The 26,167-nt window shown below is 42.7% G+C and overlaps 1 protein-coding gene across 2 annotated transcripts in view; it reads right to left on the bottom strand.

The window, feature by feature from the left end:
- Positions 1–26,167, bottom strand: part of RNF216 (ring finger protein 216) — a 73,120-nt gene that overhangs the window by 43,185 nt on the left and 3,768 nt on the right. For both annotated transcript variants that reach the window (XM_089540833.1, XM_089540835.1), the window contains exons 2-13: positions 20,656–20,784; positions 19,665–19,804; positions 16,323–17,144; positions 12,709–12,785; positions 12,258–12,360; positions 11,933–12,097; positions 9,805–9,919; positions 9,447–9,586; positions 8,802–8,852; positions 7,594–7,731; positions 7,094–7,242; positions 6,649–6,727 (exon numbers count right to left, since the gene is read on the bottom strand). In XM_089540833.1, the coding sequence (XP_089396959.1) occupies positions 6,649–6,727; positions 7,094–7,242; positions 7,594–7,731; positions 8,802–8,852; positions 9,447–9,586; positions 9,805–9,919; positions 11,933–12,097; positions 12,258–12,360; positions 12,709–12,785; positions 16,323–17,144; positions 19,665–19,804; positions 20,656–20,722 (2,046 nt within the window). In that variant the 5' untranslated portion in view covers positions 20,723–20,784. The remainder of the gene's footprint in view (positions 1–6,648; positions 6,728–7,093; positions 7,243–7,593; positions 7,732–8,801; positions 8,853–9,446; positions 9,587–9,804; positions 9,920–11,932; positions 12,098–12,257; positions 12,361–12,708; positions 12,786–16,322; positions 17,145–19,664; positions 19,805–20,655; positions 20,785–26,167) is intronic.

Here is a 26,167-nt window from a genome sequence, read left to right as displayed (position 1 = left end):
ATTTCTCTTCAAACTTCCCTTCCTCCTGCCAGAGGATGCCACATCCCTTGAGTCCTAGACCTTAGAGAAAGAGAACACACTTTGACAAGCAGGACACGCAAATGATCTCAATTTGCCAATTTTATCCTGTATGCAGGATATATTTCCTTGGAGCAGGATTAGACTTTGCTGTATGCGAATATTATCCCCAGAGAGCCTAAGTACTCAACCCTCTCTCATGTTGCTGTCAGCAACCCACTTCTGGCGCAGCCTGGGCTTCCACCAGATCCAGCCACAGGACCATGGCTGATGCCACTGCCCAGCCTCTTCTTTGCCTGTTTCCTTTCCGGTCATGCTGAAGAGAACCAAGGCGGCAGCTGAGTTTTCACTGCCCTTTTATGGTAGAAAAATGAAAACTGCCTGCCCAGCAGCAGAGTGGGGAGAGAGGGAGGGAGGAAGAAAGCACGCTGAAACAGACGGAAACTTGCCATTTGTTGTGGTTTTGGCAAGGAGTCAATGGAGTATGTTCCCAGCTACAACATTCAGAAGGATGCCACATAGGCATTGATTAGCAAAGGGCAAGGAGAGAGGGAGGAAAAGCCAGAAACTGAATGCTACTGGCTTGCAACCATTGGGACTAGTGAGGGAAACTGGATAAACACTGTGCACAAGGCATTGATTTATTCTAATTTCCACATCTATTACTGTTCATGTTGTTTCCAGAATTGTGTCATATTCTAGCAGAAAGGTAGGCAACTATGGCCCACGGGGTGCTTTTGGCTTACCTTTCCCACCAGCTCTTGCCAGCACAACTAATTGTGAAGGATTATAGGAGTTGCAGAAAGCCACCAGAGCATAGTGGATTGAGTGTTGGACTACAACACTGGAGACCAGGTAGAATTCAAAGATACAGCTGTGTTAGTCCAAATGCATCTGAGGAAGTACACTTTAGTCTATGAAAGCTCATGCTGCCAACTTCTTTCTTTCAGTTAGTCTCAAAGGTGCTACAAGATCTCTCTACATCTGCAGACCAGGGTTCGATTCCCCACTTGGCCATGAAACCCACTAAGTGACCTTGGGCAAATCACACATTCTCAGCCTCAGGGGAAGTCATTGGCAAACCTTTAAATAAATCTTGCCAAGAAAAACCCACAACAGCTTTAGGCTCGCCATAAATCGGAAATGACTTAAAGGCACAGAACAATAGGAGTTACAACTCCAGAACAACTCAAAGGCCACATTTACCTAGCCCTATGCTAGGATGACCAAAGAAAAGAACCTGAGAAGAAAAAGGTCACTGCAAATGGTTCCTACAGAGTTCTGTGCCACATGGCAGAGAAAGAAAGAAGAGAAAGGATGAATCCCGCCTTAGGCACTGCATGCTTATTTTACTGGACAAGTTTTACTCTTGCCTCCTCCCCAACTGGCATCATACATTTGGAAGGAGGAGAAATTAAAGCTCTGCCCCTGGGAACACTGTCACTGTAGGACAAACCTGTCTTCCATCTCCACAATATGAGTCAGTCCAAATAAAATGGAGTGCAGAAAGTCACAACAGAGTCCCTTGTAGATCTCTGCCACATGCCACTCCATCAGTTCCTGCCCAAGGATAGCATGGGTGCTCTATCCATCAACATCACTTTACTTCTTCATCTTGGAAAGATCTCTTTTTTCCCCCTTCCAAAAGGCTATAAAACAGGGAGGGAAATCTACACAGCACTGCAAAGAAAGATATTCAGGCAGCTTCAAGCATGGTTACCGGGCTTAAACTGCAGAAGACGGTAAGAACAAAGCCGTGACCAAGTCTCGTCCTACAGAAAGCAAACCTTCATGAAAAACTAAACAACAAGAGGGCATGAAAGTTTGTTTAGTGCTGTCTCAGCATAGCTTTCGCACATGCGAATGTAAGCTGATTATAGACCATTAAAAATATGTTGCCACAGAGGGGAAGTGAGAGTTAAGGATCAGCAAACTCCTCAACAACTGCGGGTGAGAATTGTAACATCGGACTTGAGCAATGTATGCTCAGAATTTGAGAGAGAGGGCCAACTTTGGACAGAGAACAAAACAAAAGGAGTGTCCTTTCTCTGTTGTGTCTCCTAAACAGTTGATGCTTTCTGCCAGATAGGACAGGGCAAGAATGCTACTGACTGGGCTGTACTTCTCATGTACAAGAGAAAAATCAGCATCACATAGATACTTAGAGTGGATTTTTCAGATCAGCGTCAACTGTTGTCAAATTATGTATACAGAATTCCATCCACTACTCCAAGCACAAGACATGCTTTTTGCAAAACTGCACTATGGAGAAGAATCTGAGGAACGGCAGAGCAAATGTTTTGCACAGAGGGAGCCTCAAATCTCAAACATGTTCATCCAAAAGCAACTTGGAATCAAAAATCAAAAAAAGAAAGAAAGGCCAAACTCCAAAAGACACCTAGAACACACTGTCCTGAAATAGATGAACCCATGGCCTGGTTCAGCCAAAGGCAGCTTCAAGCAAAATATGGGGCAAAATATTATAGTCATATTGCTGGCTTTTAATTAATGTGTCAAAAAGAGATTTTAATGGGGTGGTGCTTTTATAATTTTTCTCTGTTTTCTCTTTTTTACTATGTTTTAATTGTGTATCATATTGCTTTAGCCTTGTGGTTGTTGGTTTGTTTGTTTTTAAACTAAACTGACATTAAATTGTTTGGGTTTTTATTTTTATTTTTGTATGAATATTTTTTAAAAACTATACCATCTTTTTAAAACCCTTGGAAACTGCCTTGGATCCTATATAAGCAGAAAGGCGGGATATTACATAAATAAATAAATAAATAAATAAATTCTCCAGGCTTTCTCCCAAAATGGGATATTAATCAGCAAGTTGTATTCATGTGTTGCTGGCTTTCCAACTTTGCCTGCTATTTTACGATTACGATTTAAAGAGATAATTTAGATTTATAACTAGGAAGACAGCACAGTAAATCTCTTTATTAGTCTTGTACACCAATAATGATGGAAACCATTTAAGTAAATAAATTCATTGCAATTGTCTGTGTCATGTCAGCCATCTTCCCTACACTGCCATTTTGGTTCTCAGACAGTGCTTCTCAGAATATCTGATGTGGGGGAATGCTTTTTTGTTTTGTTTCCCCCCCAGTGTGCCAGGGACCAACCCCATATTTGTGCCCACTGAGTACTGTTGCTTCTTTCTTTTCTAGAGACTCTCCAGGGACTGGAAGCCAATGGCTCAGGTACTAGCACCAGTCTAGAGACCCTCACTTTGAGTATAGACGGCTTGTGGTATTCAGGTTTTCCTCCTTGTGGCACCTAGATCCCTAAAATGCAGTAGGCAAATGATAAATCTAAACATGAAGGAGATGCCATAACATGTGAACATCAGTGAATTATGTCAACTTGCTATCATTGGGAAATAGTTTTATCTATTTCTATGTGGATGCCTGAAGACACTCAATGATTCTACCCCAACCTTCATTCAACTACCTGACTTCCAAACCTTTTACTACAACAAATTATTGATTTGCAGAGGCGGTATGTGAGTAACCAGGGAGGCACAGGTAAAAAGACCAAGCTCTCTAAACCAGAAAAGAAATGGATTTGTGCTTCACTGCCTTACACCTGGAAGGGCTTGGATAGAAGTAGGATCTGAAGCTTCTGACGTTACGAACTTCCACCTTTTTTCCCTGACCCCTTCCCCAATACCCAAAGGGATGGTACACTCTTTCAAAGATGAGTTATTACCATGGCAACAGTATCTTTCGCGTTCCCATCTTCCAGCTCACTGGAAATGCTGCAGTGCCCTGTGCTGAGACTGCAAAGGAGAACAGACTGCCCATAATATATATACAAGGGTATATACGATGCTGGCACAGAAAATGCAAGCATCAGCAAGCCAGGCTGCCTGCTAAGACCCACACACACACACACACACTAAGCCATTCACATCTGGTGCAGGCAAGGGAGGGGGCATTCGATTACTTGTCAGCATCTGCCTTGAATGAGAACTAAGAAAGAGAAAAAGACTTCTCTCTATATATATATATATCTCAACAGTAGGCTTGCAGCTTACAAGGTGGGGAGGGGGGGAAGGAAGGCAACATGTAAGAAAACCCTTGAAAACAGACCATAGAAGTTTAGAAGACTTTTGTTCTTTCTTCCCTCAGGGAAATGTGTATGGATTTTCCCTAACGTAATGTTTTCTGTATCCTTTCCCCTTGCTAAAGAATGTATTTTCCTTGTTGATTAAAATGTGTCTGAACATGTGGATGCCTTTTTGGTCACTCACATTTTTCAAGTCACTTTAAATACCATCTTGGGAGAAAGGCAGGATATAAACCCAAGAAATAATTAAATGTAATGTAGGCACAGATTTGTGTGTATTTTACCTCCCTGAAACATACAGCAAGCCTCATAAGTGTGCAGGCTTCCCAGACAAAATGCCTAGCAAAATATAGTGGGAGATACAACAGGGACAGTGTCACTGAGAATCTTTACTCCAACATTATTCTTTTAATTTTGTTTTCTAGCAAAGGTGGTATGGTACTCAGTCTCCAGCCATTAGATCTATTGATATCACATTATAAATGCATGTGGAAGATCCAACCTGGCATGCGCTGAGATACAGCAATGCCTACTGAACAATTGATTATTCAATGTGGGCACGACTGTTTGCATTTGATGAATTAAACTTTTAACATATTTCCCAGCCCAGCAATTAATGGTATCTTAATGGAAGCCCTGGCTGCATATCTACAAGTTCTAACAGACATCGTGGAATTAGCTTCAGAAAGACAACACTTCAATAAACATAAAGTTGCTCCAGGGCCCAGTTTACAATGTCTGAGAAGCACTTGCTGCCTGATGAGTGGGAAGTGACGGCCTTGGACTATGGATCCACCTCCAGGAATCCATTTGCAGATCTGTCTTCTGCAAAGCTTCATCTCCCTAGGACTTACTACACTGTTGTTTCATATTAATTCAACTGCATGTCCTTTTGTCATAGGCTATGTCAAAGCATATTGTTATGCGCTACACAGTTGTGGGTGTGCATTTTCTGGAAATTACTGAATGGAAACATGTATTGGAAATTTTTCTGAGCCGGTAAAAATCCACAGAGATCTGATATATCATGCCTGGGTTATGCGCACTCCTCTGCCACTTTGGTTCAGCAATTCAGTTTAGAAAGCACAATCACTACATAGAAGAAATATAATAGACACAAAGCACAAAAGGATCACTAAAGTGAATTACTAGCAAATGTGCTTTAGTTCTTGGCCCCAAAACCACATTGCTTATAAAACTGCAAGGCTTAAATAAAAATTCCTCATGAGGTAATAGGCTTGTCTGTGATCCAGGGCATTCCTGAATCTGAGAAATCTAGGAGCAGAGTGGTCTCTGTGATGTTACTGGATAGAAATCCCCATCTGGCCACACCAGCACCGCCACCAGTCAAGAGATGATGGGAATTGCAATCCAACATTTAGAAGGTCACAGGTTCTTAACCCCTGCCATAAGGCTAAGTTTACCAGGCTGCACTTTATCTATTTCTGATTCAAAACATACAGAAAGCTTCTGAATCAGTGTGGCTGGGCCAACAAAAAATTGGCATTAAACCAGAGACACCTGGGTTCAAATTCCAAACAAGCCAGAATGGCTGGGGTTTTGGCAAATGTCTCTTTTCAGGATTAAATTGGATAAGAGGAAGAGAAGGTTTATAAAATGTGACAGATAACTAAACAAAAGGCTTTAAAGGGCTGTACTGCCTAGAGTTATATTTATGGATTCTGTTTTGCTTTTAAAGAGAGGATCCAGCTTCTAAAAACAGAGGAAGACGTTACAGAATTTTGACTATGTACAAGTCAATGGGGCCCTCTAGTGGTTTTACATCCTATAGGTGCATTTCACATATTTCCCCATTTTCAGAGTATCTATTATGGAGCCATTATGTAGACTGAACTGTTAAACGCATCCAGTATCCTCCTGGCTACAATCAAAGTAAAGTATATATTACTCTGGATTTTTTTTTAAAAAAATTCATTAGCCGACCCATTCAGCAAATTATTTATCAATGACAATTCGTTCCTTGAACTCAATTGTAAACACAATAGCGAAAGCGAAGTTCAAATGCCAAAACGGGAATTCATCAGTATTTTGCTAAGCATACTATCAGCAAAGCTGCTCATCATAATGTAGTTTTATGCACTAGCACTGCACAGTATTTCACAGTTCTGGTACAACTACTGGAGGAACACAACCTTCAATGAAAAGAAAAGCACCACTTTTTGGTCCAAACACCAAAAGATCTAATGGTAAGACTCTCTCAAAACAGATAGAAGGTATGTGCACATTAAGCAGGACTGGGCTTGCCTTTACTTACACTGTGACCATATCAACATACTCAAACACACCTTCAAATGATTCATTTTATTGGCTGATGGTCTCCTCCCCTCTTGTAAAACCTATTGAGATGCACAGCACTTTTGCCAGGCGGTCTTAGTGAGAGACCATTTGCCTTGAACTCAAAGTTCCCTCTGAGGTCTCCATCCCACTCTGTATGCCAGTGAGCCAAATCAACAACCTTGGTGCTTCAACAGAGCCAGCTTCATCCACCTATACTGTTATGACATCAGTAAATCACTAAACCAAGGATCCATCTCCTACCTTCCTGCAACGAGGGTTAGGACAGCTGAACCTTTTCACGTCTTTGTCCAGCAGGGCTGGGAAGTTGCAGAAGGGACATCTGTGAACCAAGAAGAAGTGGCAGTGAGAGCTCTTTGTCATATTGTCAGTGGAGCCAATTTATTTTAATTAAATAAAAAACAAAGGTGATTAGACCAAGCACCATGGATAAGAGACCCATCTATGGCTACTGCCTACAAGTTGGTGGAGTGTGATAGTGGGATAGAACTATAACATTCTTGCCCCACTAACGCTTGATCCTATGTCTGGTTAGCCATAGCAAAAAGCCAGATGCAAGACTAAACAGATCTTTGATCTGATCCAGCAGAGTTGCTCTTACAGGTCAACTTAAAGAAATGGAAATGTTAACATAGTGCTGAACAGCCTCAGAATCTCCAAACTATTTAGACCGAATTACAACCCTTACCTGACTAACTCATCTGCACAGGCAGCAGCTACCTCCTCTTCTGCTTTCCGCTCGTAGTATTTACACAGTATATTTTCAGGAAGCACTTTCTCCAATTCGCTGGTTGGAAATGAACATGTACAGCTCCCTTCCATGCAGCTGAGCTCTGACTATGTACAGAAGAAAGGAGTGCAGGAGAAGTAGACAGATTATAGATGCTGGAGCATTTAATAATTTATATCAGTGCTATTTTTGGTAACTACATTCCTCTAGGAAACAAAGCTATCAGAAAAAAATGATGTCCCACACATGTAGGGATACAGCTATGAACCCAGTCACATTGATTGAGACCATGCAGAGCGAAGTAAACAAGATGAGTCAGAAAACAGTAAACACATGTTAGAGTGATATAGAAGAATGTTTGGTGTCACAGAAAGGCTTTATGAAAGAGCTTCTCCTTTTTTTTAAACTAGCCAGATAGCCTGAGGTTACCATTCAGCTCCCAGTGAGCATGTTCTTACCTTTCCAGAGCCAAAGACTGCCTCCTGAGCATACTTTATTAGGCACTCCTTGCAAAACAAGTGTCCATCTGCACATTGCGTCAACTCCTCGAATGCAAACTCCCCATAGCAACAGCGGCACTCAATCATCTGGCCATCCTGCAAATGAGTTCTTAAAGGTTAGTACAATCCAAAAGTACCAATGCTGTCCTTAACACACAGCTACTTGCCCATTAATAGAATCCCACTTGCCTAAGGGGCAGCATGTGAATAAAGCAACTTTGTGGTCAAGGCATATTGCTTGTGCTTTGAAAATATGAGTCAGGCAGGAAAACAGACTCTCATGCTCTGTCCTAACAGTAGTTGCCTTATTTATATTCAACCCCTGTGCAGAACTGGACCAGAGAAAATTGCTATGCACAGCAAGCAAGGCTGCATGTGAAAAATGCCAATGGCTACTAGCTTCAGCCACTATTTTGTGGGACAATTTAATAGCACAGTGTGGGAAGTTAGCAATATTACTTCACAGAAAGCCTACTGAAACTTGCCAAATAGGTGTGACTGGAAACCGTATCAGTTTTACACATCTATTATTATCTGCTTATTCAATATTCTTTAATGAAGAAGAAAATATTTAATTAACAGCACCTCTATTGAATTATTACATTTATATTCTTTTTTCCTAACAGGATTATGCTAAGTGTAGTCATGGCTGTTTTTCCAGATTCTCCTGGTCAACTCCCTCTTTTGGGGGGTGAAAAAGGGGATGACCCCCCTCTTCTGGTAACAGGACATGTATCTTTTAACCTGTTGCTGTCACCTTCAGACATTGTTTAACATCAAAACATTCCAATTTTCCAAAACCAGAAGTGGGATTATGGCCACTTCCATGATTCTTCCTCAGTTTATGGTATTTTTGATAATCCGTGCTGCCTCCCAAGGTAAAAAACTGGTTTCTAGACCTGCCACAGTTGCCCACGCCTGCTCTAACAAGTTCCTCATGTTGGCCTCACAGTTCCCAGAAGATAGGCAACCTAATACCCACTGGACATGCTGGTAGGGGTTTATGGGACTTGTCATCCATCACTGGGTTGTAAAATAGAGCCCGACAAATTTACTGTTGGCATGCAGATTATGATGTCAACCCTCTTAGATCAGGAAAATTCTGTCAAAAGTTCAGAGACCAGGTTTGAGCTGGAAATCTCTCCCAATGTCACTGAGCTACTTACTTTTTGATACTGTTCTTCATTCATCTGCAGGGCAAGGAGGAAATCTGCATGCTGAAAAGAAAGATAACACACACATACTCAGCATGGTTGAACTATGAAATTCTGTTTTGTTATTGCCGTGTGCCTTCAAGTTGTTTCCGACTTATGGCAACCCTACGACAAGCCTATCACAGGGTTTTCTTGGCAAGATTTGTTCAGAGGGGGTTTGCCTCTGTTACAGACTACACAATTTGCTCCACAATGAACAGCTCACAGAAACATGGCTGCTCTGCTTGCTTTCTGAAGTGAAGTGGAAAGCCCATTGTTACTGAGCTTCTCAGACTCCCTGATATGGCCCAAAAGCTACTCAGAATAAACTTTCTTAACCATAGTTTGCTATGGCAATCTTGATTACAAGACCACGAAGAGGGGCACACAACTGACAGCAAATTTAATTTTAGATGTGCACCCAAATGATGGTACACCGTGTTCTGTTCTGTATATGGTAGAGAGCACCTTCAATGCCCTTTCAGGAGATATGTTTGCTAAGTAAAGCACTAGGACAACATATGGATGGATATTCACATCCAAGAAAGAAAGAAAGACAGTTCACCAAGTCTCAGTTGCCACAAGAGCTCCCAAACCCATGCGTAAGACCTTACTTACCTCTGCCATTTCTTTTATCTTCTGTTCATAAAATTCCCGTTCTAGCTGCACAGCTGGCAGGAGAGAGAGGGGGTCATAGCTCCTGCAGTGCCGCCTCTTGTTCTCCAAGAAGAACATGCGCTTCTCAATTTTCATATCACCTAAAACATTATTTGAAAGAATGGCTGGCAGGTAATACAAAAGCAAATACTTTTTTAATGAGCAGGAAACAGGAGGAAAGCACAGGCTGCATACAAAACGGCAACCTTTGCAAATCGAACTCTACTATAATTCAACATTGGGACCGTTTATCATTTTATTCACTCTAACAAAAGCTCTGATTAACAGGGGATGTTACATTATTGCTGTAGCTCCTCACCTTGCTCAAATTTGAAATCTATGAAGGAAAACTGGTTCATTTCTTTCCTCCGCTTTCTTTTGCCACTGGTTTCAGGAGACAATTCTTGCCATTTTTTGATGGCATCAGAAAAGGCCTAAAGAAAAAAGCAACCACGCAAGCAAGCAAGCAAGCAAGCAAGCAAGCAAACATCATCATCATCATCATCATCATCATCATCATCATCATCTTTAAATATATTCAACCTTTATTTTCAAATTGGGGTTCATGGGGAACGTAAGCATAAACACAGGATACATAAATGCAGACAGACATGTCTGCAGTCATTTGCATTGGAGAGGCTAAGGTTACTTGCTATCCTCTGGGACCGACACCCCAGTCTGGTTCTGACTTCTATTCCACAAACAAAAATGCAAAGACCTTTGGACATGCTTGTGTCTATATAGCCTTAAGTGAGTTCAAATTCCATGGGTTGATAGGGAGGAAGTGCAAACTCTAATCTAATACTGGAATGAGAACAGAACGGAGTCTCATTAACTGCCCACCCACAATCCGAAAGCAGTAATTCCTTCCCAAATTAGATCAGATTTATGGGGAAATCAGTGGAGCAGTGCCCCAATGAAGCCAATGTAAACCACTGAGACACTGGGCCAGTTTGGAAGATACTATAAGCCAGGGAGCTATAGGAACTTACCAGTTATAAGTAGTATGTTGGTACTCTTTGCTTACAACAGAAGCAGTGAAACAAACGACAGTGTCACTATGCCATTTGTTGGTTACTGTGTTGTTCAAATACTGTTGTGTGTCTTCAGGTCTGGTGACCCTAAGGCAGTGATGTCCAAACTCAGGCCCTCCAGGTGTTTTGGACTTCAGCTCCCAGCATCCCAGACCATTGGCCAAGGTGACTGAGGCTTCTGGGAGCTGAAATCCAAAAGACCTGGAAGGCCAGAGTTTGGACATTGCTGCCCTAAGACAATCCTATCATGGGGTTTTCTGGGGCTGAGAGAATTCTCTGAAGATGGTAGCCACAGATGCTGGTGAAACGTCAGGAATAAACTCTTCTAGAACATGGCCACAGAGCCTAAAAAACCCACAAAAATCTATTTAGAGTTTGTTTTAGGTTTGTTTTTCCAATTTCTTGGGGGGGGGAACTATATTTAGATGATATAATAAATAAGCCATGGGAAAAAGCTCTGTGTTTGACCTGTTAGCCATAGGTCAAGCATGGCAATCCTGGCCAGCCCTTCCCTGGCATATCTAAGCCGTTCTGCCCACCTATTTCTGGGCTGCTAGTAAAAAACGAAGCCTCTGTCTGCTTCAAGATCCTACCCCAACATAAATTGGCACCTACTCTGATTTTCATCAAGCAGAAAAGTGAAAAGTTATTTGATTAAACACTGCCTTTTGCCACAAAATGGCAGTCAAGGGTGATAGCAATAATGAAATTCAAATACAAATTGCATTTTTATGAAAATATAAAAAGAGATGAAAACCACAACTTCAAAATGCACCAACAATGAGAAAGATCACCCAACCAGTCAAAGCCCCCTTCGACAAGAGCCTAGCCCAACAGCCTGCTTGAATAAAAAGACCTTTTACTAAAGCCGTCAGCATATTTTAACTATAGAAGGTCACTGACGCTCGCCATCTGTTTGGCTCTACTAATTTGAAACTTGCATTGTTATTTTAATTTGATGGCGTTCTTTGCTTTGCACTAGCTATCCGTTTTTAGTTTTTCAAAATTGCCTTGTACTTCAATTTGATGGAAAGCTGAGTTAAAAGTCTTATATAAGAAACATTTTTACTCTCAGACATTATCTTGTCAGAAATCTATATCGAGTCTTATCTCTCAGAAGCAGACCAGTATTGCACACAGGCTTTCCAATGTCTCTGTCACAAACGTTGTTCATGTGCGTACCTTATACGTTTTCTATGTACACCAAGAAACATAATGTGCGAAGTGGCCTACTCAAGCTTAGAATAACCTTTTCATGCCACTTGAAAACATATCGTTCTTATAAGTGAAAAAGGCAAGTGCTGAATTCACATTTTCTCAGCACAGAATACTATGTATAAATGTGAATTTTAGGAGACTCTGACTAGAGTATGTTGAAATACTCTGGATTCAAGCATAAAGAGAGAGAGATACCTTTCGTGTGATTGCATAGTGTCCCTTGAGTTCATGCAGTGCCCACTTGATGTCTTGGCTGCTCAACATTTTGAAGTCTGCCATGAGAAGGTCAGCTGCTTGGATAAAGCAACGTTGATCAAGTGGTTCAAGTTTGGAGAAATCAAAGTAGTCCACTTTAGGCACCTAAAAAAAAAGAACCAGGGTGCAGGTTGGGGTGAGAGAGTAGAAAGTCAGGGTGTTCTCAAACTTTTACTATGCTTATCACAGATTTCAGTGTTCCTACACAGGGGCTGTCTGTTACTGAACTTGCAGGTGGATGTACACATTAAAGTTTCTCACTTGCCTTTGTCTCATCTTGGCTGGAGAGCAGGCTGCTATTTGGATTTAACACCACTCTGCCTTCCTTCTTTGGATAATCTGGGTTTTCCAAAAGAAAATTACAAAGTCTGCAAAGAAAAGACAGGCAATTACTGGGAAAGGGCCATTGCCAGCACAGTTTCCTCAACACTTCACAACACTTCAGCCTTGGCAAACAGATATGGTTACTACTCAGGATAGCCACAGGTGAAACAGAACTAAGAAAAACTAGTGAAACAGGAGGCAATGAGGAGTCAGAAAACAGTTCCATTACATATCAAGCAACTGTCTCCCTGAACCTGAGAAGCTAAGAGAATGCACCTAATTGAGTTCAACTAAAACCAGAGTGAAACTATGTTTGTTCATTCACAAGTTCTTAAGTATCTTATGTATTAAGAGGTACTCTGTAATTATACCACAAAGGCTTCTACACTTACATGTTTAAGTCACAGCAGTCTTTCTTTTGTATAAGTTCCTCAATGTACTCTTTTGTTGCATCTGGAAACCTTGCTTCCTGGATAGGAAAGAAAGAAATACCACTCTGACTGACAAGCAATTCAAAAAGAACTTCACATTCACAATGACAAGTGCATAGAAAATAGGCAACAGAGTTCCAGTTCGGTGTCCTTACATCCATGATACACAACCAAGATGAGAAAAAGCGATACATTATTTTTTTTAAAGTTGTTATTGTTTACCTGGGATCATTTCTGCCATGAATTTAAACACACACACACACACTCATTGCAGAGGAACCAAGGCACTAGAGCAGGTTTACTTTAAAGTATTTTTGTCCAAAGGGGGAATTGCTTATGTAGCAAGGCTCCTGACTAACACGTGAGCAGGGCAGGCTTCCCATGCAACAGTGAAATAAAGCAGACGTGTGTGTGTGTGTGTGTGTGTGTGTGTGAGAGAGAGAGAGAGAGAGAGAGAGAGAGAGAGAGAGAGAGGTATTCTACGCTTCTTCAATTGAACAATGCAACTCTACTACTACTACTACTGCTACTACTACTACTACTACACACACACACACATATATAAAATCAGTACCACTCCTCCAAACCCCCGTGGAAAAAAAGGCACATTCCTCTGGGGGGAAAAGTATGTGTTCTCTAGTGTGTTCCCTCAAGTGTTGGATTAGTCTAGAGGGGAATAATGGGAAGAGAGTGCAAGAGGAAGAGGATGGGGGCTGGCTTGCCATTGCAGTCAGTGCTTGGCAGCGGCGGCAGCGGCAGCGGCGGCGATGGCTGCTGCTGTTGCGGATCATCCTGCCTCCCTTTTGCAAGAGCAGCAGGAGCAACAGGTAAAAGGCGAGGACAGCGCGAACCACCCAACCGGGGAGAAAGCCTTCTTGGCCACTCAGTCCAGCCTGGGCCAGGTTCTTGTTCTTCCTGACATCACAAAGGGAAAGGGGCTCTCTGGAATCTTCGCTGCCTCAACGTGGCTGGGCCCCAAGGAGAGAGGCTGCCGCAACAAGGCCTTCTCCAGAGGCGGAGGAGCCACAAGGGGCCTCAGCCAGCCAGTTGGGCCACAAGGAGAGAGGCCCCCACAGCAAGGCCTCTCCTCCACCACCGCCTGCTGCGTGGCACGAGGCCTCAGACAGCCTGCTGGCCCCCACATGGCTCTGCCGCCGCTGGAGGAGAGGCCTTGCCATGGCGGCATTGTTCCTCAGGGCCTAGCCAGCTAGCTGAAACCTCACCCCGCATGGCAGGTGGCAATGGAGGCCCTGCCCTGAGCCCTATCCGAGCCCAGCGATGCTTTGCATGCGACCGCTGCCATGCTTTTAGCATGGCAGGAGACAATGGTAGAGGAAGAGGAGCCGGGAGCCGGGATTGGCTCTAAACCCCAGCCAGGACATTCAAAACGGCTAAAAATCGTGAATATCCCGGTAGAACCTGGGATATTGCAACCTTAGACAAGAGACAATAAGAGAATACAACAACTAATAGCAGACTGAGTAGCAACAAGTTGTAAGTACACTTGAGGCTTCAATGTTTAATTCTAGATCATTCTGTTAAAGCTCCCTTCAACGAACTAAAAAGATATGCAATTAACTGAAGGGGGAAAAGAACTCACTCATTAAATGATAATTTGATTGTTCTCTTTTTAAGCTATGTTCCAGTTTTTTGTTAAGAAAGCCACCACAAAATGTTTCTTACAGGGCTCTTTTTTTAAAACCTACCCCTCTGGGACAAACAGCAGGCAAAACATGTCACAACACACAGAATACATTTTCAGTTTCTGTAATGCAGCTATGTAAACAAAGTCAGAAGTTACTAGCACAGAAGTATTTTTAATAGCTCTTCTTCCCAGATAGTTATGTACTTGTTTTTGAAATAAGCAGCACTGACTTATAATATTGACTTGCCTGGGGATAGTTCTTACTCAACACAACCAGCCAGGTAAGTGACTACGTAGTTTATTTTGACATATGATACAGTTGGCTCTCCATATCAGCACGGGTTCAGTTCTAGACCTCCCGCCAGCAGATACTAAAAATCAGAGGACCTCAAATCCCATTATTATCAATGAATGCTGATGTTTACTTGTCCACACTGGTGCATCCACATGTACATACCACCACTGACAATTCCAAGGCAGGGCCATCCACAGATGCGCCAATCCATGGATGGCTAGCCCACCAATAGGGCCTACTGCATAAACAGACTGAATGTCCCTTATCCAGAAATCAGAAAACAACCACAACCCCAAAGCTTTTGCCACCAGCCACCTGCTTCTCCCTCCGAGGCAGTTGCTGCAGTGCTGCTGCTTGTTTGTCTTTCAGATCCTCAGTTTTTCTCAGTGTTGCATCTCATACACAAGTAGTGAACAAGCAAGACATGAGGCTGGAGAGAAACTGAGGATCTGTGAAACAGCGGAAGGCACGGATTCACACCAAGTACTATGTTGGTTTCTCACCATTTCACAGAACTTCAGTCACTCTCCAGCCTTGCAAATACAGCACATACTACACTACTTGTGCTGTGTATTATGTATATGGAAATACAGGTATTCTGAAATCTGGGGGTGGAGGGAAGAGGAATCCAAAATGTGAAAACCTGGTCCCAAGCTTTTTGAAAAAGGGCTATCGAACCTGTATATCTGAATGTCCAGCTTCTATGACCAAAGTAACTTCTTTTTCTCCAAAAACAATGTTTAAAAAAGAGAAACTGATGAGAGTTGTCACATTCAGCTTCCTGGCTCCATAAAGCAAGTGGGCTGGCACACTTGCATGCTTGCTTAGAATTTGCAATTGATCACTAACAGAGTAAGTTAATATACAAAAAGAATAGCGCATGTAAATCTGGGAATGACTTTCCCTCTTATTCTCCATATGCAATGCAAAAATGGCTGCAGTGATCATGTGGAAGTTTAATGTCACATTTTATTCCCTTATACCTCCATTTGTCTCCATTACATTTATTGACACTTCTATAATGTGTTCTATGCAGAGCTGCCCTTGAATACTTTTCGCATTCAAAAGCAACAGCTTGTGCAAAATGTAGAAGCCAGGCTGTTGCGTGGCTTATGCTTAGAGACTATATGTCATGGGTCCTGAACCAATTACATTGACTTTCAGTTTGTTTCTGAGTTGAATTCAAGGTGTTGGTTTCAACATAAATGGCACAGAGCAAAGATATATAGAAGAATGCCTTCTCCCACAGCAGCTTGCCTGGGATTTAAGATCTTTAGCAGAGACCCCAGTAATGAGCTCCACCGCTCCAAGAGGCTATGGCTAGTGAGTAGATGAGGCAGGGCTTTTTCTGGAGCAGAATCCAATTGTGGAAATCCTTCCCAAGGAAAACTGGGCCGACTCCATACTTGTTTGGCTGGTGCTCAAACCCATATTAGGTTGTCTGGCTTTTGGTCTTTAAAACTGGATATTCAAACTGCTTTTAATTTATTGTTAAAGAATGTTTCAATATGTCTTACTGTGCATTGCTTTGGAGACCAAGGTGGACAGAAAAGCAATTAATACTTTAACAATTAGTAAATGAAACTTATCTTGCTTCCCATTAAAGGAATCATCCCTGCAAAGCAACTCACTTACTGTTTCTCTGACGAGTAGAGCCATGAGGTCTTTGTCCGGCTGAACAGCACCTTGCTTGGGAATTTCACTGGAGCCAGACTCCAGCGACCCCTGGACAGGAAAAGCTGGGCCGGCCTGTTCATTTATTGCTGCCTGTTGGCCTTCCTTGTCTCCTGGCGGGTGAGCTAGCTGAGGGGATGCAGGGCCTGGAATTCCATCTTGCTGTGGTTCTGGCCTGGGAAAGGCAGGCCCAGGGATCTCCTCTTGGTATACCCTTGGCAGCGGCCCCAGTTCTAGTTCCAATGGCACGTGCCGAGGAGAAAGGAGATTGATTACAGTACGTGCCTCTTTCTCAGCAGGCTGGAAGTAAGGATGATCCAGCCGAGTGTTCTCCTGGATGCACCGGACAGCTCCTCCAAGGTTTGGCACTAGCCTTGGTTGCAGCTCTTGATCTCTCTTGTCCTGTCCTTCCTGATCAGCTATCAAGACCACCTCTTCCACATTGATGATCTCCTTCTTGTTGCTAGGCCTCGTCTCCCGCGTCCTAGCCATGCTGGGCCCAGGCTCAGGTACAGTCCCGCCAACCTCCCTTGGCCCAGCCGGCTCTGGAGACTCTGGAAGCTCCAAGACCTCATTTTCATGTCTGCCCAGTGCCACACTGCTTGCCTTTGCACAGTTCCGGCGAGCTCCGTGTCGCCTAGGAGAAGGAGGAGTCCTCACCTTTTGTCCATCATGAGGCCCTGCTGTCACATCACCTTTAGATCCACCTTCCCCTGACTTAACACTTTGCCATGGAGCAGCCGGCCGGATCACATTGGGACGCAGCAGCTTCTTTGACGCTGTCTTTAAAATGGACATAAGAAGCAGTTAGCCTAAGGTGAGGTAGGGAGCCCGAGACTATTTATGTGTTAACAAACTGCAACTACCATCAACCTTCACAGATGGCCAAGCTGGTTGGGGCTGATGGGGTATGCTTGCTTTGTCTATTTTTAATGGATTATTTTAATGATCAATCTGTTTAACTGATGTTTTTGGGGAGGGAAGGAATAATTAGGATATTGGGTTTTGTATGGATTCTTTTATTTGTAAGCTGCCTTGATTGCCTTTTGATAGAGAGGCAGGGTAAAAATAAAGTTTATTATTATTATTATTATTATTATTATTATTATTATTTGTAAAATAACAGCTGGAGGGCCACAGGTTCCTCAATCCCAGACTACACATTTCTACTGAAGAAAGATTTATATTTGATCTATTTAATTTAGGCGGGATACAGACCGCCCCTTTGGGGCAGCATGCACCCGCCCCTTTCCCCGACAGATCGGGGCATGAGCTGCCACAGCCACAGCCCCGGAGGCCCTAATCCGCCACTTTTCCTGGCCTCGGGGAAGCAGCAAAACGCCGCTTCCCCGCAGCCTAGGAAGGGGTGCCTTGGGACCTAATGCCCCAAGGATACCCTTACAGCGGCGGGGAGGCAGAGAAAGGGGCCACTCGACCCCTTTCTCTTTTGTGTTGCTGGCACAGCCATGTAAAGGCTGCACCAGCGACACAAGCAGCGAAAGGAGCTCCAAAATGGAGCTCCTACTGGCGCCGCTGAAAGGGCGCCACAAGCACCCTGCAGTGGCGCACGTGCGTCATGCCCGCGACGCTCTGTTTGGAGGCAGCGCGGCCGCGACATCATAATAGTGACGCCCATGTAGACAGGGCACCACCATTACAACACCGTAGGTACATGCTAGGGTTGTGGGGTGTCTGGAAAGGATGCCACGAGGCAACCCTAGCACGCTTTGCGCCAGTCTGGATACTGCCTTAAATAGGTATATCCTGTCTTTCTACCTTACTACAGGCTTTCAAACTGCCTTAGAGGCTGTCTACCTCATGATAGATTATAAATGGCAAAGAATGTCAGCCTGGGCTCAGGATGTTCTACCTCAGCCAGGAATCTATGGTAAACGTGAGAGGTCTTATATCAGTCACTATATCCCAGCCTACCCACCTCAGATGCCCATTGAGAGGACAAATGGGCGCGAGAGACATTATGTGCACAGTTCAGAGGGTTTTTTAGGGAAGGGCAATTTTTTTAAAAAGATTAACAAATTATTAAAAATAAATAAAACAGAAGCAATAAAAATCTTGTGCCATCTCCAAAAAAAGTCAGAATATGCAATACTAGGGGGGGGAAACAATACCAGTTATCACATTAGATTACTTTTGTGGGGATCTTTTCTTCCAAAGAATCATACATTCTTTGCATTCAACAGTGGCTTACACAAAGCAGCAAAAAATGTGAAATGAATCATAAGTACTTTGCTACATGTACATTCAGATTTTAGTTTGACCTTGCGATCTAACAGCCCACAGTTGTCAATATATGACTGAGGAAGAGAGGAGGGAAACACTGATGACTGAGACCAGTATGGGTTATGGGTGCTTGCACATTTTTCAAATGTTTTTAAGAATTATGTTACTATAAGTAACTACCACAGCCCCCCCCCCCCCCCAAACAGCAAGAAACTTACCAATAGCTAAAGCAACAATCTAGGTTTCAAGAGGTAAAAAAGAGAAGCAGAGAGCTTCTCCTCTTTTCTCTGGGGTTCAGAATGATCCTAGCCTGAGCCGGTTTTGAAAGAGTAACAAAACAGTTCTGGGAAGGGGTTTGACAGTCTGTGTTAAAATAGCACAACATTTTATTGTTCAGAACATGAGGGGCTAAATCCAATTGCTAGTCCCAGCCACAGAAGACCTATTGATTCAGGAATTGATCCAGTTGGTCTTCTCTAGTTGGGATTAACAACTGGATTTAGGCTGTGAAATTCCTCGACCAAATCATTAGCAGGAAAGAACAGGGTTGGTTTTTTTTAATGCAATAGTTGAAAGATTGTGAGACAAATTGCCTAAAAGAAGCTCACTGTCCTTCCTTGTTACGTTTTAAAAAGCTCTGCAAACCTTTGTCAGGCAGACATCCGGACAACAAACAAAAATGATTTCAGAATGAGAGAAAAGATCTGGATTTGTGCCGCTATTGCTCGGTTTATATATTATTATAACCTACATTATGATGGCAGGATAAACCTCCTAAATAGCTGCAGAAAGCCAGATTAAAAACACTGTGAATTAAAACTTGCAATAGAATTTTCACAGGCATTAGTAATCTGGTAAACAATACATCCAGCCTTCTATTTCTATGATAATCCATCAAAGAAATACGTATTCTACTGTATTTTGTATTTAAAGTGAAAATTGGAAAGATTTATAGTTTCTTGGTGAATAAACGTAAGAAAAAAAACACCAATGGTACAAGATATATACCAGTTTATTGTTGTCCACTGGAAATATTGGTGAAATGGAGTGGGGGAGACTTACCTCCATCAAGATGACTACATCATCATCTTCCTCCTCATCTTCCCACTGCCGATGAACAGGTACGTCTAGCATCACAGGCACTTCTTCATCCGAGGAGTCAGATATGGTGATAAGCCCCTCGTCTCTGTGGTTAATCCTATCTGAAGGAAGGAGGACACACTTATCTACTAGCTGAAGCATTACAGCAGCTCATAAATATTTATTCTTTACTTCGTATGGCTCCACGTTGAAATATGTTTCCTGAGTTTGCATTGTAATAAGGTGGAAGAGGAACTCAAGGGCACTAACTCTAGAATAGCTTGCCATTCGTCCCTTGTCAACATTTGTCAGATCAAGGGTACACAACACACACACACATCTTCAGTGCCGCTAAGATGCTATTGCCCCAAATGGTAGCAAAACAACTGCAGATGCCAGAATGTACCTGTGAAAATCAAGTAAGCCTTGTGAGAAAGATTCAATTTGAGGAGGAAGGCCAAGAGTTGAACTCCATTTGCAGTGGAAGGTTGATAGCCACTGAGACCACCATGGAAACCAAAGCTTCTAAAGAACTTACGGTGACACTGTAAATGAGGCCTCCAAGTAATTCTATCATCCAAAGGTCTGCTCAGGTGTTGCAGACTCAGGGCCCTGGCTTCCTTGACTGAGTCTATCCACCTGGAATGGGGTCTTCCTCTTCCACTTCCTTCTACCTTACCAAACATTATTGTCTTTTCTAGTGGGTCATGTCTACTCAGGATACGGTCAAAGTATGACAGCCTCAGTTTAGTCATTTGGAGTCTAGAGAGAGATCAGGCTTGACCTGTTCTAAATCCCATTTATTTGTCTTTTTAGCAGTCCATGGTATCCCCACAACTCTTCTCCAACACCACATTTCAAGTGAGTTGATTCTCTTCACACAGAAATTGAAAACACAATGGCATGGACAATCCAAACTTTAGTTATTCAATGATATATCTTGATAGTTCAGAATCTTGTCTGGTTAACTTACCTTTCCCTCGGTGGCTCCGGAAACTATTCAAGTCAATGACTTCTTCATTTCCACCGCCCTCTTCCATGTTAGAAAACTATGCACTCAAGGGCCAACACCTGAGCATGGCACTCACTCCTTCAAGAGCACCTAGAAAAAAGGAAGAGACATATCTGACTTTTCTGTACATGGTAGAAACTCCAGACAGAGTTCTACACAATGTTTGCTTTCCATCACCTTAATGAAGATCAGCAGCAGAGCGAAAATTCATAGTTATTCTTTAAAATGCTGGTGTTAATTGAAAGGCTGCTCAAAGACACATAGAAAATCCTTGTCCAAATATACAATAATCTCATCTGCAATTGTTAATCCACTCACAAGCAAGGCTTCTATTTACCTGAAGATCTACCACACAAGCACAGAATCTAATTTTCGGCATAAATTTGCCTACCTTAGGACTACAGAATCCCATGCTGTATAAAAACAACACTGGGACTGATCTCTAAACAGATGTGCAAGGACGAAAATGGAAAAAGTCTCATGTTTCACTGGAAACTAGAAATTTTAGTCCCCACAGTGGGGACGGGGGGGGGGGGGGGACCTAAGCCCAGGAAAACCCAATTTATCAGCACAAGTGCTCTGTTGGGTATTGATCTCTTTCCAAAGCAAACCTATGAAAGCTCCACCATCCCATACACCATCTCTGGGTCCCTCTGCCATAGACTTTGCTTCCCATCACTTCAATAACTAAAGAGGTTTCCACACCAATAGCTCCTAAGGTTAATATAAGATACTCTACTGGGATTCCTTCCTTTTCCTTGGAAACACTTATGTTATTTAATTGGGTCAGCGCTGGTTTATACTTGGATGGGAGGCTGCCAATGAACACTGGGTGCTGTAGGCTACATTTCAGAGGAAGGAGCTGGCAACATCAGCTCTGAAGATTCCTTGCCTAAGAAAACCCTATGAAATTCATGGGGCCACCATAAGTCGACAGACAACTTGGAGGCACACATCGACTAACTAAATATTGAAGCCCACTTGATACAGCCACCCATGTTAGTGTAGTTATGATTCCTGGAATGCTGTACTTTCCCCTTTCACAGGACCAAAGCTTGCAAAGGTTACTTTTTAGATTACAATTCCCCAAATTCCCTAGCCAGCAAGAGTAGAGGCCATGCCAAGAGGAAGATTCTGAACCTTTATGCGGACAGAGTAACATTCCCAGCCTCTCCAGTGGAGACAATATTGTCAACTCTTTTCTCTCATAGGCAGTCGCATCATCCAATAGGTTACCAGTTATACTGAGAATGTTCATGTGGCTAAAATGGAATGTGCTGAGTTAATGGAGCAAACCCCAAAGAAGAAAACAAGCGCCTGTCACCATGCTGAAGCCTCTGTCCAGTCCCAGCTGAAAGGGGAAATTATCTTAGTAACAACAGGACTAAACCTCTGACTAAGCCAAGTATGCATGCTTTTGGGGAACTGAAACTGAAAGTTCTCAGAGCTTCAGGGCAAGGAAGCCACACAGGACAATCTTTAAAACAATGCTGGCAGCATAATTTACAAGCTGGGGTAGATGCACACACCCACGTTCCCAGAAATCGAACTAGCAAGTAAAACTGCACACAGAAAACTGTTATAGATTGGGTCTCCCTTATCCAAAATACTTGAGACCAGAAGAGTTTTGGATCTCAGGTTTTGGAACATTGGTGTATTATGAAATCCGTGCATTTTTTGTATACACTTTATAAACATAGCCTGAAGGTAATGTTATAAAGAATATTTTTAATAATTTTGTGCATGAAATACAGTTTGTGTGCAGTGAACGATCAGAAAGGAATGGAGTTACTATCTCAGCCACCCATGTGGACAATTTGGGAGGATTTCAGATTTCAGAATTCCAGATTGGGGAGACTCAATATGTACGTAAACACAGCTCTGTTTATGTCACAGATATCTCAGTATGCACAGAATTGTCATGAGTATAATGTCTAAACTGAGGGAATGAATAGTGCCACTCTATTCTGCTTTGGTCCGACCTCACCTGGAATACTTTGTCCAGTTCTGGGTACAATTCAAGACGGTTAAGAGGTAATATGACAGCCCTGTTTAAGAATTTAAAGGGGTGTCATATTGAGGATGGAGCAAGCTTGTTTTCTGCTGCTCCAGAGAATAGGATTCAGAGCAATGGGATTCCGCCTCAACATTAGGAAGAACTTCCTGATAGTAAGGACTGTTCAACAGAGAAACATACTCCCTTAGAGTGGAATCTCCATCTTTGGAGGTCTTTAAACAGAGGCTGGATGGCCATCTGTCACAGGGAAGGCTTGAATAGTGTATTTCTGCATAGTAGAATAGGGTTGGACTGGTTGCTCCTTGTGGTCTCTTCCAACTCTATGATTCCATGATGTTAGCTGCTTCAGGAACAAATTTTGCAGGAAGGCAGTAAGTTCTGTAAAATACCTTCTTTTTACCTCTACTACAACCCTACAATCTATGTCAACTTCTACCTAAATATCATGCATTCCAACATTTCACAGATGAAAACGAGGACACGTATAGAAGTATTTACAAAGCTAGTTTAAAAGAGTAAAGGATATCTCACACCTCCTTTGAAGAAAATGAAAATCAATAGGGATTGAAACAACACCAATCCCTGATCCTAACAGGTGCTGATGCTTCACACCAAAAGAACTGTGACAGCAGTGAAGACTTTCAACTGAAGACACATTTCTTATCTCAACCTTTGCATCCATTTTGAACTTACCTTGCTACTTGACAGTGTCCAAGAGAACTAATAATAAGAACAGAGGACCAGATAAAATTCCAGAACAACTTAACTCAAACCGTGTCAGGAAATGGATGATTAAGGAGCACCAATTACTTTGGCTGATGGTTTAAATAACATTCAGAAATGAGAGAAGGCAAAAATAATGGAAAATGCATTTGTGCCAGGATGCCTCGCAAAGACACAACTTTGGTCTTTCTGCAACTTCAACAGCTGCTGCCCCTGAACCTTTCCATCAGGAGGGAACATTCAATGGGCTGCAGATAATGCTGTGTGGTGACTTGAATTCCCATCACCCAGACACACTTGAGCTCCTTTGCAAGTGATGCTGCTCCATCCAAATCCCTGCAGCTGCCTGCGTGAAGCAACAGTGGTTAGAACTGGCCCCTGCAACAAACTCCTTCTGTTATCAAGGTCACGGCCTGCCTAGAACAAATCTCAACAACATGCCATTTAATAAAAAATGTATTCTTTCCTTATTATGATAACAGCTAACAGTTATTTAAACCCCTCAGTTTAAAGTCTTCATCTAGCCATTCCTTCCACAACAAGGCTGAAGAAGATTGTCTCTTCAAGCTAAGCCAATAAAACCAATAGCTTAAAGCACGCTCAATTCCAGAATGGCCTCATCCATCTAGGAAGGGAAAAGTTGGCAGCAAACAGACATATTATAAAGCCAAGAGTGAATAAGCCCAATTTAATTTTGCATGCAGTACAATCACGTGAGAACACTTCAGACGACAGGTAGGAGCGTGTGTGCCTATTCCAATGCTACGCCATGAAAAAGCTTGACGACAAAAACAAAACATGCCAGGGAAAAGGCTAGGCAGAACACTTTAACACTTTCCCCCCACTGTGCTAGATTTGTGTGTGTGTGTGTGTGTGTGTGTGTGGAATCTCCCCTGGTGATCCAGCATTCAAATAGGCCAGCTTCCATCTGCAGCAACAACAGAGATCTGAAATAATGCTAAAAAAAATTAAAATGACTTATGTCCTGCTGACTGCGCATACAGTTTATAATATTTCAAAATATCAACTTTCATACCTCCCTCCCAATCCCCAGAACTGTATACCTCATCATAGAAGATGGTTCTGAGAAGGCTTATCCCTTCCTCACTCTCATCTGTAAATGACACAAGAAAGTCCATGCCTCTGTTTTGGCTCCAAGGCATTTTTGCTTGACATACTACATGGGCACAAAGGGGGCCAGAACCACTGGTGCTTCCCAGAAGGCTGATTTCCCATAAGACTTGGCATCCTTGGAGCAGGGAGGAGCAAGCTACTGTCCTCAATTCTACACCATCTTCCATTCCCAGAAGAGCTGCACATGATCTGAAGTCATCTTTACTAGCAGTAGCACACCCATTTGTTCCATTCACACACCCAGCAGCCCTGAGGCCCATTCTTCAGTTCTGTATATTGAGCTGCTCTCAGTCTGGAGAGAACTGGGATGGTTGGAAGAGATGAGTATCTAGAACTATATGCAATAGGTGATTTTAGATGTTTTCTCTCTCTCCAATACTCTCTACCAACATGGTCATCAGAAAGCAAGGACTGTATCTGGACAGCTAGTTAAGGTAACTCCTGTAACCTGGACATTGTCCTACCTTACCCAACTTGCAGGCAATTCAAGTGCCACATATAAGTAAAGTAAATATATCTAGGCAGGAAAGGTAATAAATATTTATGGGTCTGTAAAAATCGCAGACTTATCTGACAAGCCCATGTGTGGGAAGGGATGAAGGAGACCCAGCTTAACACAAACAAAAGATTTGCTGCCCAGCGTCTCCAAGTAAGAAGAGAAGTAGCAGAAGGTGAATAGGAGGGGTTGGGAAAGACTCTGTAGCAAAGCTAGAATCAGTATCCATCATCCTAGAATGAAACTGTTGTGACGTCTGTAGTAGGGTCCCAATTTCCAGTGCTGGGGCGCTTGGAGTTGAGCTTCTTAATTTTCCACAGTAGCTATGGCCTTTTGTTGTTCCAGGGCACGGTAGCAAATTTAAAAGCTCCTAAACACCAGAGAATGCTGTTACTTGGCTATCTACCATCAAATGGAAGCACCTCCTCAGCACTACCCCAGAGGACACTTTACTGAGCATCTCCTCAAACTTGGAGCTGGCTCTGCCCTAAAGAGCTACGTCCAGGAATAAATAAAAGAAGGATTCCTCAAGGGCCCTATGCCTTACACTGGCATATGCCACAACAAAACACTTAAAAGGTAATATACACAATAGGGGAGTTACTGGATGAAGAGGAAAAGAATGAGCTACTTAAAAGATAGTGACAGGCCCACTGTTCAGACACGCACATTTTCACAGCATTTCAATACAGGTTTTAAAGCTACTATTTTGCCATATTGCAAAGCGCTCTCTCAGCTTATCCTTGAGGGTGTTTCATACATGAAGCATTTCACAACACGCAAGATCTGTCAAGCTAGATACTCCTTGTGAAACAAGCCCTCATGCCACACTTGAGGCAGGGCAGAGGATTGCTGTCTCCAGCAACAAAATGTTGTCAGTGTAGGAGGACAAGGTCTCTGGTGCAGCTGTAGATCATCACTGCCAGCCTCCACAGCAAACAGCTGAAAAGGATGGCCAACGCTGCCTAAAATCTGGGTGGACCCAAACTTGGGAAAGGATGGGTTGAGTCTCCCTTGTTCAAAACGTTTGGGACCAGAAGTGTTTTGGAATTCAGATATTTTTGAATTTTGGACTATTTACATGCACTTTGGGCCCATACAGA

Source organism: Sceloporus occidentalis, unplaced genomic scaffold (genome assembly GCF_023333645.1).
Source record: "Sceloporus occidentalis isolate IW3139 unplaced genomic scaffold, rSceOcc1.0.p SCAF_10, whole genome shotgun sequence".
Classification (NCBI taxonomy): domain Eukaryota; kingdom Metazoa; phylum Chordata; class Lepidosauria; order Squamata; family Phrynosomatidae; genus Sceloporus; species Sceloporus occidentalis.
The sequence above is the reverse complement of the archived record's forward strand: the minus strand, read 5'-3'. Positions and strand labels throughout refer to the sequence as shown.